Source organism: Carcharhinus amblyrhynchos, chromosome 25 (genome assembly GCF_965287045.1).
Source record: "Carcharhinus amblyrhynchos chromosome 25, sCarAmb.v2.hapA, whole genome shotgun sequence".
NCBI classification, from domain to species: Eukaryota; Metazoa; Chordata; class Chondrichthyes; order Carcharhiniformes; family Carcharhinidae; genus Carcharhinus; species Carcharhinus amblyrhynchos.
Genome location: NC_137348.1, coordinates 11,947,069 through 11,961,042, shown reverse-complemented (window position 1 = coordinate 11,961,042; position 13,974 = coordinate 11,947,069). Strand labels below are relative to the sequence as shown.

The 13,974-nt window shown below is 38.0% G+C and overlaps 1 protein-coding gene across 2 annotated transcripts in view; it reads left to right on the top strand.

Moving 5' to 3' along the window:
• The window catches only part of LOC145358334 (transforming growth factor beta receptor type 3-like), a 119,127-nt gene that overhangs the window by 89,562 nt on the left and 15,591 nt on the right, over positions 1–13,974 (top strand). For both annotated transcript variants that reach the window (XM_080212272.1, XM_080212271.1), the window contains exons 11-14: positions 1,804–1,845; positions 5,939–6,073; positions 10,222–10,488; positions 10,947–11,013. In XM_080212272.1, coding sequence (XP_080068398.1) covers positions 1,804–1,845; positions 5,939–6,073; positions 10,222–10,488; positions 10,947–11,013 — 511 coding nt within the window. The remainder of the gene's footprint in view (positions 1–1,803; positions 1,846–5,938; positions 6,074–10,221; positions 10,489–10,946; positions 11,014–13,974) is intronic.

The following is a 13,974-nucleotide window of genomic DNA, read 5'->3' as shown; positions in this document are numbered from 1 at the left end:
CTGCAAGAACACACCTAGGCTCCTTAGATAGCACCTTCCAAACACATATGCTTCTAGATGATTTTGGTCAAGGGCAACAGACATATGGGAACTTGAGAGTTCCCTTCCAAGCCATTCACCAAGTCAAGAATGTTGTAGAATATTCCCTCCTTGCTTGGATCAGTGCAACTCAACAGCATTCAGGGCAAAGCAGCCAGCTTAATTAGATCCAATAACATCACCTTAAACATTCACTTCCTCTACTAGGGCCACATGGTGGCAACAGTGTGTGCCATCTACTCAGTGTACTGCAACAACTTGCCAAGACTCCTTTGATAACATGCTCCAAACCCCCAGCCTCTAGCAAGGAGAAGAACGAGAGCAGTATTCACATACAGCATTGTCTGCCAGTCTCCCTCCATTGACATGCCATGCTGACTTGGAAAGATATTGCTGTTTCTTAACTGTCACTGGGTCACTTCCTCCTGAACAGCACTGTGTGTATAACTACACACAAGAATTCCCGTGATTCAAGAAAATAGCTCACCACCAATTTCTCGAGGGTAATTAGGGATGGGCAATAAAGGCTGACTATGCCAGTGATGGCATCACCCCATGAACGCATAAAACAAAATCAGTGACTTGGGGGAAAATTGTGTTCATTAGATTCAAATAATCCCAAATGTTGTAAAGTGAAATAATTAGTTTACTTTTATGACCAACCTCCCCCACCTGGCTGAAATTGTTCTCTCATTGAGCAATTTATTGTTTAACATGTCTCGCTTCCTCCCAATAAAAGGTGTGGCTATAGATGACCAACATGGACCCTGGTTATGCCTGTCTCTTTATGGGTTATGTGGAACATATTTTGTTCCAGTCCTACTCAGGGCACTTCCCACAACTCCTCTTTTTCTGGTACATCAGTGACTGTATTGGTCATGCTTCATGTTCTTGTCTGGACTTCGAAAAAAATCATTGATTGTGCAGAGACCTGTTAACTCAAGTTTATTTATTAGTGTCACAAGTAGGCTTACATTAACACTGCAATGAAGTTACTGTAAAATCAATGTTCTGTTTCCTTTAGCTTTTTCTCAGATCTATATAATACGAAAGATGTATTTTTACAGGTAGCATTATAATATGGAAAGATCTTGAACTCTGTGATGCCTCATGATACAATGCAAAACGCAAAACAAAAATAGAGTTCAAGATCATTCCATATTATAATGCTACCTGTAAAAATATACCTTTGATATATAGACCTGAGAAAAAGCTAAAGGAAACAGAACATTGATATTACAGTAATTTTATTGTAGTGTTAATGTAAGCCTACTTATGACACTAATAAATAAACTTGAGTTAACAGATCTCTGCACTGTGATGAAGTACCACAATTAATATCTCTGGGCTGTGAGAAAGCAAAAATCCGCAAGGTCATTCATTCCTACTATCCAGCAAACATTGCTGCAAAATTTCTATGAAGCAACATTTGTTAAAGACAGGAACTGGTATGGCTTTGAAATTGTCGATCCCCCAGCCACATTGACAACAGGCTGTTTGATAATCTGTCTAGATCATGAATCAATAATCATACGAGCAAGCCAACAGAAGGTTGTTAATAAGTATTGAACAATACTATAGTATGGTGGTGCCTTCAAAAGAAAATGCATGGTTAGAGGAAGAAAAAGGAACTGCTTGATAGATTAAGTGCATAAATGGAATGTATATCAAATTCCATCAGACCTAATGCTTGTATGTACTTAAGCCAATCAGTGTGCAAATCAACTTGAATCAATTTTAACAAAACATTCCTTTTCTATACAGCTAAAGGTGAAGTTGTACAATGGAACTGAAATAATGCATGATGTAAGTAATCTTTTCAGTGTATGTTGTTGATGCAAATAGTTTGGTTGCACAGGAATACCTAAATTTTAAGTGCATCAAAAGATCCATTACACTATAGAAGCATAATATACCATAATCCACAGTAGATAAAATTAAGGTGATAAAATAGAGTAAAATGCCAATTTCATTAGTGAACCAGGTAGCTTTCATGATCATTATTAATGTCCTTCATGGATTGAAATCTGCCATCCTTACCCAACCAAGTTTATCTGCAACTCCAAATCCACAGAAGTGTGGTTGACTATTGACTGTCCTCTGTTACAGCCACAGCAGATATTATTTACTGAGCTGGCCAAATCCCAGAGGGAAACTTGTCTTACTGATTGCGACCTTTTTTCACATTTTAAAAATTAAGAAAACATGACTACTAATCCCAAGAGTATAGAATTCCTTTACAAATCCCAACACTTTTGGGGTTTTAAAAACTTAAGATTTAGTAACAAGAAGAAAAGAAAACTTAAGCACGCAAGATTCACCTTATACCGGTAAAAGTTGTACAAAACATCTCAAATGTACCCACTTGGTCAGAACACACAAGTAAACTTCTTCTTGACAACACTCCCTTATTTATTTTTAACTGTAAAAATACAGTACAACTACCCAAGTCAAAACTGCTGTCACTGTAGTAAAAGTATATCTCACAACTTCTCTAATCACTCCCATTCTGCATGGAAGTCTCCAAGAAAATTCCAAAACGAGACTGCTTTCTGAAACCAAAGATCTTTCTGTTTTCTGTATGGTTCTTTTCCATTTTCCATCCCTCCCAGCACAGAGCTCCCAGGATATCTTCCCCACACAGCCCAAACAAGTCAGCTGAATGTTTTTCCTTAAATATAACTTCTTTCCCTTACATTTTTTAACTCCATTGTTCTGAGCTATCTCTGTTAACTTTCTTCCTGGATACTTAAATGACATAAATGCACAGCTGTGGCTTTCTTTGTAGAATAACAGAAGATTCTGCAAAATATTTGGAAAAAATAAGATCCATCCTAACATCTCTGAAATGGCCTAACAAACCACTCAGCTGTTTCTTTTTTATTAATTTATGGGATGTGGATGTTGCAAGTTAGGCCAGCATTTATTGCTCTTCCCCAATCGCCCCTGAGAAAGTGGTGGTCAGCTGCTGCCTTGAACCACCCTAGCCCCTGTGATTTAGGTACACCAAGTGCTGCTAAGGAGGGAGTTCCAGGATTTTTAACCCAGCAATACTGAAGGAACAGTGATATATTCCCAAGTCAGGTTTGCGAGTGACTTGGAGAGGAACATCTAGTGGTGGTGTTCCCAAAACCACTACAAAATAAAGCACTATCTACCTACACCACATAGATTGCAGCAGTTCAAGCAGGTGGCTCACTGACACTTTGTCAAGAGCAAATGCAGATGGGCTTGTTGATTTAGTTGCCCTTGATGGTGACGCTCACAATCCCAAGATCTTTTTTTTTAAAAGTTATATTCTGTTTGTAATACCATCAGCTGTAAAATATTGACTAACTAGATCATAACCTGTATACCAGAATGCTCCTCTATCATAAAGTAAGATTGATTCTGCTATGATAAAAGAATATTGTTGCTCCCTGCACTGGTTGCTTCTCAGTGGGTGAGTAGGCCAACAAGAGCATAAATTTTAACAATTCAATTATTGATTTAATCTACACAGCCAAATATGTCAACAGAGGGCCAAGACAGAAGACTGGTCATTGCTCTGTTCCTAGCTGAAAAATTGCCATAAGTTTGAAGCAAGCCTCACTTTCTGCAGCCAGATCGTAAAGGCTACTTATTTACAGTTATAATACAATATAGAAATTCCAGAATTCATCATGAAATGCAGTATTGTATCTTCCAACTCACTGTGATGAATGAATGAGAATGGCGGGACTGATGTCTGAGGTGAGATTGTCTAGGTTAGGATTGTTTTCACTGGAGTTCAGATGAATGAGGGGAGATTTCGTAGAGACTTATAAAATTCTAACAGGACTAGCTAGAATAGACGCGGGGAGAATGTTCTCGAGGGTGGGAGAGTTCAGAACCAGGTTTCACAGTCTGAGGATTTGGGGTAGACCATTTAGGACAGAGATGAAGAGACCTTTCTTCAACCAAAGATCCTGGAGTTCATTAACAGAGGAAGTAGTTGATGCCAAAACATTGAATGTATTCAAGACCCTGCTGGATATAGCACTTGGGATGAATTGGATCAAAGGTTATGGAGAGAAAGCAGGATTAGGTTATTGAGTTGAATATCAGCCATGATTGTGATAAATAGCAGAGCAGGCTTGAAGGGCCAAATGGCCGCCTCCTTCTCCTATCTTCTGTGTTACTATGAAACAGAAAGTGTGCTAAATTTCAGAGGTGTGTGTGTGTAGCATGTGTATAAATGATTTAATTAAGAATGAGAAAAGTTAATAGAAACAACTTGTCTGCGAGAGTTGAGAGATGAAAGGGATAAAGTTAGTAAATAAGGAACTTGCCAATTTTTTTCTGGTTTTGATCTCCTTGGACTGAATTTTTAACCTCCACCATTGGCTGATGAGGTAGGACCTGTTCTACAGGGTGGCCTACAGGGAGGTCTGTGGCTGCTCTATACCTAGGCAGATCAAGAGTAAGTACTACACAGTGTTTCCTAGGCTCCATCCTGGGGGCATCACGGTTACATGCTCACAGATGGTGGGTAGTTTCAGTTCGATAGAAGGAGGCTGACTAGCTGGGGAAAGCTTAGTTACCCTAAGATAGAAGGCCAGGGTGCCAGTGCTCCAGGTAGACCGAGAGGCCTTCCCTGTATGCCTAGATATAGTGCAGACGGAGGCTACCCTGTAGAACAGATTCACACCATCCCCCCCACACCACCATGATGGCCCAGCTGCAAAGGCCATTTTTTATTTTAACTTTGTAAAAACTGAAGAGAATGCACTTTCCTTTTGACGTGCCTCTCCCCATGATATTCTGCTGCCGAAAGTTGGAGGTTGTCCACTTGGTCATCCAGTTTCAGGAGCCTGTCCACTATCATTAATTAAATAGTATGCCTGCCTTCTGGCCACAAATTGGCTACTCCAGGGAAAAATCACATTCAGTGACTATTTTCTACACTTTTCCCACATTAAAAGTCTACAGGCAAAATCCTGTTCTTAGATTTTTGGCATTCTGAATACTATTTAAGATACAATAGTATCTTAATTACTATTTAAGATGTTGGCATTGACTTAGAAACATAGAATCCCGACAGTACAGAAGAAGGCCATTTGGCCCGTTGAGTCTGTACCGACCACAATCCTATCCGGGCTTATTCCCATAACCCTCATTTACCCTGTTATCCCCCGACACCAGAGTCAATTTTGCATGGCTCACACATCTTTGGACTGTGGAAGGAAACCGGAGCACTTGGAGCAAACCCATGTTGACACTGGGAGAAAGTGCAAACTCCACACAGGCAGTGACCCAAGGCTGGAATTGAATCTGGGTCCCTGGCGTTGTGAGGCAGCAGTGTTACTCACTGTGCCACCCTAATTAATCATAGCAGTCTGATCTCTAAGTCAGCAAGGCGTAGGCTCAAGCCATTCACCAGTGCCTTACCTACATAATCTAACTTGGTACTTCAATGTAGAATGATCGGTGTGCTGCATTTGAGGGGCCGCTTTTTGGATGAATCTTTAAACTGAGGTCCTGCCTGCTCTCAAAAGTGGACATACTTACAAAGATGATCAAATGAGTTATGGTATCCTGGGTAATATTTATCCATCAACCAACTAAAACCATATCTAAAACTAATTATCAGGTCATATATCTTATTGTTGTTGTGGGATTATGTCACATTGATTCCAGCCCTTTTCTGCATTCCAACAGAGACTACACATTGGGAAAAAATAGTTAATTCACTGCAGAGCTCCATGAGATGTCTGGAGATCATGAAAATTGTATTCTTTTCAGTTAATTTACTGCACTGCCTTTAAAATGGTTAGGATAGTATTTCATGGATAATCTGAATTGGAATTAAGCTTCTCCTAAATGAGTTTATATTCATTGTGATTTATGATTTTATAATCTTTTGTTTTTCATTAATCAGGTGCGTTGTCCAAGTACACAAAATGTTTGTGATCTTTTTAAGCCTAATACTGGTGCGAAACTTAGCATTCTTGAGCTTTGCGACTTTAAAAAAACATTCTCTAAGATTTACAACAACACAACTGTTTATGGAGAGGTATGTAATATTTTACTTAAATTTTTAAATCTGTTTTGTGTAAGGTTTCTATGTTTGACCACTGGCTATTATGTTTGTCTTTCTGTTACATTGCATCTACAGAAATCTTTATAAAATATGTACAGTTGACTCCTGTTAAGTGATTTAAGATATTTGATCCATCTGTCAAGAACTCAGTCTGTGTAACATTTACTGATTATAGAATTTACTAAAAGTTAACTATAGCGACCTTTCCTTTCGGAATCCATGCTGACAAGTCTTCATATTTTTAGCTCCTAGTTTTTTTTATTACATCTTTGAGTAAGGATTCCATTATCTTTCCTACCATCTGGAACTTGCCAAATACATGGAATTCAGATTGTGAATATTTAAATCAGCCTCACGTCTTTCCCCAGAGTGAGTCTGATTACACTAAAATAAAATGGCCTAGGAGATGCACAACATGCCAGTCACTGGGCAGGAATTCAATTTTTTGACTCCCGTTTATATTTACCCACCCACTACGCTACATGACCAGTGTAGCTGGGTGGGGAAAATCACGTCTGTGATATTGTCCATGTCTTTTTTCCCTAAAATCTTTTAATATATGAGAATCCAATTAATTTTAGCAATGTAAGCTTGATTAGTTTATCAATTATCTCTTCCTCTCTATTTTAAATGTCCTTACATTTTTTGATCACTTCTTCTGATGTCTTGTCTCCTTTCACAAGCAGACAAGAACTAGATTTAATATCTGTAGTCTCATCTGAGATATGCAAAATAATCTGGTTATGTCCATGAATATTAGAAGAATATACTTGATGACTACCGTATCGCTCACCTGGCATTTTAAATCCACCTTCTGCCTTTTGCATGTAAAATAATAATGGAGCAACTTTTTACTTTATATAGTTACAGCCAATACCTTTTGGGTCTTGTTTCCTTTTTCTGGATTTTATATCATTTTATACACAATGCAACATATAAATTGGATCCTCCTGATTTGTCTTGTTCAAATGTATCTACTCCTTAGTTCAACTAATTAACCTTAAACTAGTTAACACAATTAATAGGAGCAGGAGGGGACCATATGGCCCGTTGAGCCAGCTCCACCATTCAGTACAGTCGTGGCTGTAATTGAGCTCCAATTCCATTTTCCTGCCCATTCCCCTTATCCCTTAATTTCCTGCAAGACAAGAAATCTGTCTAACCCAGCCTTAAATGTATTCAATGATAGAGCATCCACAACCTTGAAGGGTAACGAATTCCAAAAACTCACAACCCTTTGACTGAAATCACCTTATCTTGGTACTAAACAATTGGCTACTAAATATCTATTTAGATTCTTAATGGCTAAATCAGCCAGTGTCAAAAACACTTATTAAATTTGGGTCTCAGTGCATTAGTCATAGTATATGTGATTGTTGAGACAATGTGGCAAGTAAATATGTCTATTCCCACATGTATACTCCTAGTTGAGAGAAATAATCTCATTTAATATATGCTCAGTGAAATTAAAGTTTGTTAACCTCCCAATGTACATTATAGCCTTATTACTTGCTTTCAATTGTACTTATATTGTGCACTAGAGATTTGTAATAAAATCTGAAATTTAACTGCAGTGATAAGTGAATGAAGAATATACTAAGGAAATGAAAATAATACATGAGAAATTATTATTATTTGTTTGATTAAATGTCATAACTTCAAATTTGAAGTTCAGACACAGCCTTAAATTTGATCTTGCTTGGAAGACAATTAAACATTGTTGAACTGCAACAAATGACATGCAGTGCTAAGTGATTCTACATCAGTGGATCAAAGCCTGTCGTAAATGGTGGTGGACAATTAAACAATTCATTGGAGGAGGAGGCTCTACAAGTATTGCCATCCTCAATGCTGGAGGAACCCAGCATGACAATGCAAAAGATGAGGCTGAGGCATTTGCAACAATCTTCAGCCAGAAGTGCAGAGTAGATGATCCATCTCGGCCTCCTGTCGCCAGTGTCACAGAATCCAATCTTCAGCCAATTCAGTTCACTCCATGTGATATGATATCCAGAAATGGCTGAAGACACCGAATACTGCAAAAACCAGGGTAATTTAACTTTTGACTTCATTACAGCCTTGTTCAAGCATGGACAAGAGAGCTGGACATCAGAGGTGTGATGAGAGTAGTGCCCTTGATATTAAGGCAGTATTTGACACTCTATGGCATCAAGAAGCCCTAGCAAAACTGTGGTCAATGGGAATTGGGGAAAACTCTTCATTGCAGGACATCATTGTAGCAGTTCCTCAGAGTAGTGTCATTGGCCCAATCATCTTCAGCTGCTTCATCAATGACCTTCCATCCATCATAAAGTTAGAAGTGGGCATATTTGTGGATGATTGCACAATATTCAGCACCAGTCGCGACAGTCCAGGCACTGGCGCAGTCTATGTGCAAAGCAGCAAGACCTGCAGGATATCTAGGCTAGGGCTGACAAGTGGTAAGTAATATTTGTGCCACATGTGCCAGACAATCACCATCTCCAACAAGAGATTATCTAAAAATCATCCTTTGACGTTCAATGGCATGATTGTTGCTGAATCCCCCATTATCAACATTCTGCAGATTACCATTGACCAAAAACTGTACTGGACTAGTCATACCATGGCTACAAGGGCAGGTCAGAGGCCCGGAATCCTGAGGCAACTAACTCTTGATTCCCATAACCTATCCATCATCTACAAGGCACATATGGCATATCATGTGGAATCTAAAGATGTGAGGGTTAGGTTGATTGGCCATGCTAAAATTGCCCCTTAGTGTTCTGAGATGTGTAGGTTAGAGGGATTAGTGAGTAAAATATGTGGGGTAGGGCCTGGGTGGGATTGTGGCTGTTGCAGACTCCATGGGCCGAATGGCCTCTTTCTGTACTGTAGGGTTTCTATGATGATTTCTATGATCAATATCAATTATCGAAAAGTTTTACACTATCCAGGACAAATCAGCCATTTAAGTCTCCATCCACAAATATTCACTCCCTCCCCCACCTTGCATAATGGCTGGAGTGCATACCATACATGAGATGCACTGCAAGAGCTCCAAGGCTCCTTGGACAGAACCCTCCAAACCCTTAACCACTACCATTTGTAAGGGCAGCAGGCCCACGAGAACATTTGGACATTCTCCTCCAAGCCATTCATCATTCTGACTTGGAAAAAAATCATCATTCAGTCACTGGGTGGAAATACCTCCTTTACAGCACTGTGGGTGCACCTATGCTACAGCAGTTCAAGAAGGCTGCTCACCACCATCTTCTTGAGGCCAATTAGGAATGGAAATAAATGCTGTCCTAGCCAGTGACACCCGCATCTCATGAAAGGAAAAAAAACTATTCAGCTTTTTATGGATCCATCCTGTTTTAAATCCTCAAGTGTATTTTTTTCCTAGATATTCAACTCTGTCCCATCCTCCTCCAGCTAAAGAGCCCACTGCAGATTCCAGTATCAATCTGCTTGTGATTTAGCTGGCTGAACAATAGGGGAATTTAACTGATTTACATCAGCAGCATGAAATGGATTTGGGCAAATCAGATGATTTTATTTTACCAAACCCAATCTTTCCACTTAAGTTCACAGAATGATAGTTCAAACTCTTTTTGTAGACCCATTTTCTAGCCTCATTTGTGATATTACTTGCTTTGAAATTAAAATTTGGCAATATTTTCCAAATTAGTGGAAAACAAAAACTAATACAGTGAATATTTGGCTGCCAGTTCACAATGATCCTCTTTCAGGCTGCTGTTGTAAACCAGCTTCACCCTCTAGATCTATGTAGAATTACTGTGGAAAGAAAGCTGTAGGATGATTTGCCACAAATCAAGTGAGAATTGATAAAATCAGTCGCTCGTATTTACTGTGCCTTGGAACATCAGTCTTCTAATGTATACTGTCACATTTCCCTTCCTATGTATTCTCTTTCTATATTAGTGTTTGCAGAAACTGAAATGCTCAACTTTATTAATATGTTTAACAAAATAATAATATATCTATTGAAATTGATTTTTTCCTTTAAACCTGTGAAAACATATTACAGTACAATGTCCTATATAAAGAAAGTTTATTTATGTTGTGTTATATATATTATGCTGCACAACGTTGATTGAAATGTCATATTTTTGTAGATTTTATTACCTTCGATGGGACCACAGGTGATCGATGAACTGAAACTGAACTGCTCTCTGGTGCCAAGATTTACTGACAATTCAATAATTAAAAGTGTCCTCCTTCCTAAAATCACATTGGCGCTTAAGAATCTGCAACCACACACAACCAAGTGTAACAAATCAGAAATACTGCACACCCGTTTCCAATTTATGTTCCGTAATTTATGGAGTCCAGTTGTTGAGGATGCAATCATGGAATGTGAGACAAAAATGTGTGTTCAGTCGGTAAGTGATTGATGCAAAATATAACAATATTATTGATTTACTTTAAATATTGAAATCAACTGTTTAAGAATTCAGCTGATGCTGTTCAGTCCAGATTTTCCTATATCATACAAAAGTGCTTAAAAGGAACCTTAAGATACAAAAGAACACACAAATTAGAAGCAGAAGCAGTCCACTCGACCCCTTGAATCTTCTCAGCATTTCAGTAAGATCGTGGCTTATGTGATTGTAGCCTCAACTGTACTTGTTTGTCAATATTATGAAAATGATGATAAAATTGTATAATAGTACAATTAGGGAATTTTAATGAAAAAACTATATTACTAATGATTGTGAAAGAAACTCGAGGATTGTTTGCACTCCTAAGGTTTATAAGCGTCGAGGCCTTATAAGCTTTTATATCTATTATTAAATGAGTTACATTCAAACAATATAATTTGACCTGTTGTTATTCCTAGGATTGCTATCCTTGGGTCAAAGTAACTAAAGAATTGAAAATTGACAACAGTAGATCTCCTCATTCTGGTAAGTTCAGATTTATTTTGAAGCACATAAACATGAAAGTTTTTAACACTAAACTGTTTATGTTTTTCTTATTATGCTTTTCATAATTTTTACATTGAACAGCATAATATTTGTTTGAATTTTTATAACAAAAGGTAAAGAACTGAAGACAAACAAATAAGAAGGAGAGGGTGAATGAATAAAAAGACAGACTAACCATTATTCTTATATTTTTTGGATTTGATTTGGATCTGATGAGGCAAAAAAATCTTTTTATATAGGTTTAGAAAATTGTATTGTACTTACTGCATACCAGTCTACAAGACAAAACTGGACATTTTCTAACACTCAAAGGGCACACAATATAGGAATTAGAAGCACCGACAATGAAGGTCCTTTTCTAAGGCTCATGTTAAGACACACTGCCATTATGTGGTTTTATCTTAGGCAGCCCATTTATAATAAATGCACTTATGATCTTTGTTACAAATAACACATGGAGGAAACTTGTCCCATAATTGGAGCAAACTGAAGAGTTCAAATTTGCATGCATTCACTGGTTGGGTTAACCCTATATCAAAGCTTAAAAAAGTCTTCCAGTTTTTCTTCCAAGTCACACTTGTTCTATTCTGGATTGTCAGGCAGTGAACTGGAGCCTAATCATTACACACTTATAAGCTTTTATTTACTAAAACACACATTATGAACATGTGCCTTCAGATCTAATGACCACACTTACAGCCATCAAGTTGGAGGAGCACAAGTAAATCCCCCAGTTAATGCCCACCACCTGAATATGTTCAAACACTCAATTAATATATGGTCAACAACATTGATTATGCTTAAAAGAAAAAATAATTTTGCATACATAATTTCAGCTACATTTTAAGCACAAAAATGTACACTTTTACAGTTAACTTTTCCAAAAGAAAAGAAATGTATTAATTCCAGAAACAGCTAATTGGTTTAAAGTATTTTGGTGTTAATAACATATTATTTTTCTTCTAAATTAGGTTTCATTTGTCTTTTTCATTCTATTCATCCCTCTTATGACTGATCTTCTCTTGTCACTTTCCGACTCTGTACATACTATTGCTGATTTTTCACAACACATCCAAGTCCCTTCAAGTTGCATGTTTCCAGTGGTAACAACTGTTGAGTTAGTTTCCTGGAGAAGATACATTTTCAGTTAATAAACACAACTCTTTAGAAACGTTCTTCAAATGTTTAAATCACAGTAGGAGATGGCACATAAAGACGTCAGAGTGATAAATGTTTAGAACATTGGAATTTTCCAGAATAGGAAAAATCATCAAGCCAAACAAGTCCATTCTCTTTTAATGCATCGAACAGCACTACATTTCTCTCCAATCCATTTTGCACTTGAAATGCATCAATTTGTCTCAACAACAACTAATATTTATATAATGCTTTTGATATAATGAAACATTCTGAGGCATTTCACAGGATTATTATAAAGCAAAGTATGACATTGAGTCACATAAGTAGATGTTAGACCAAAGGAACAAAGTTTAGTCAAAAAGGTAGATTTTAAGAAGTGTCTTTAAAGGGATAAGTGAGGCAGAGCGGTGAAGCGTGGAGGGAGAGAATTCCAGACAACTGAAGGTGCAGCCACAAATGGTGGAGCGATTAGAGGAGGGATGTTGGGTTGGAGAAAATTACAGAGATAGGAAGAGAGGGAATTGAAGAGAAGGATGAGAATTTTAAAAATCAAGACATTTGCTTGACCAAAGGCCAACATAGGTCAGTGAGAACAGCTTGACTGGGGTACTGGACTTGCTGCCAGGTAGGATAGGGCAACAGCGTTTTGAATAAACTCAACTTTATTTAATTCAATTATATTGTCCCTTCAACTTACTTTTGCTAGTAACCAATTCTTCATGTTTATTACCCTGCCATCTAACCTCCAGATACCCTAATTTTTAAATCACGTTTTGTCTGCTTTTTGAATCCTTCACCTTTATGAAAAAATTGCTTGGCATCATCAATTCCAATCAATACATTGTAATCTTCAGTTACTTTACCTCAAAATATCTGTTTTTTCCAAAGGAAACAAAAAAGTTTTCTTAACCTTTAGTTTAATTTCGGGTGCCAGGAATCGTTTTCATTGCTCATTACTCTCCTAAGGGCAGACATATCCTTCCTTTGATTAGGTGACTAGATCTGCATGCAATAAATAAAACCTTAACATTTGACTACTTTAAAGGGAAATTACACAAGACTTCTCCAATAGCCTAGTGAAAAAAAGATGCTACGCAGTGCGGTACTAAATCATGGATACCAAAATACAGCAGGTTTGAGTTTTAGACTATTTTGAATTAGCCAGTTTCAAACACTACAGGAAGATGGAGAATAGCATAATTAGCCTTGGCATTCTTGAGATTACACGAGGATTTTCCACTTTCGTTTGCATTGGGCAAGTTTGGCAACAGGAGCAGAAATGTTGCGAGAAATGCAAAGTTACGTTTTACATCAGCGTGATGCACTTTCGTGTGTGTGTGGCTCTGTGTGTGTCTTCCACCTCCACCACCACTCGCCCCCACCCCAAACCCCCATCTTCACATAGCCTAGGCATGGGCATCCCATGACATTGCCTGGGAGGGTGCTACTGGGGTTTTCCAATGTTAAACTGGTTTGCATGGAGTTGTCTTTAAAAATGGCAATTCGATCCTTGAATTTCTAGGTTGTTCACAGAATGGACAAATTGGAGCTGATTTGTGGGACATGATAGAGCCATAGAACACTACAGCACAGAAACAGGCCTTTTGGCCCTTCTTGGCTGTGCCGATCCATTTTTTTGCCTAGTCCCACTGACCTGCACGTGGACCATATCTCTCCACACCCCTTTCACCCATGTACCTGTCAAGTTTTTCTTAAATGTTCCCACATTTACCACTCATTCCACGCTCCCACCACTCCTTGTTTAAAAAAACTTCCCCAATATTCCCTTTAAACTTTTCC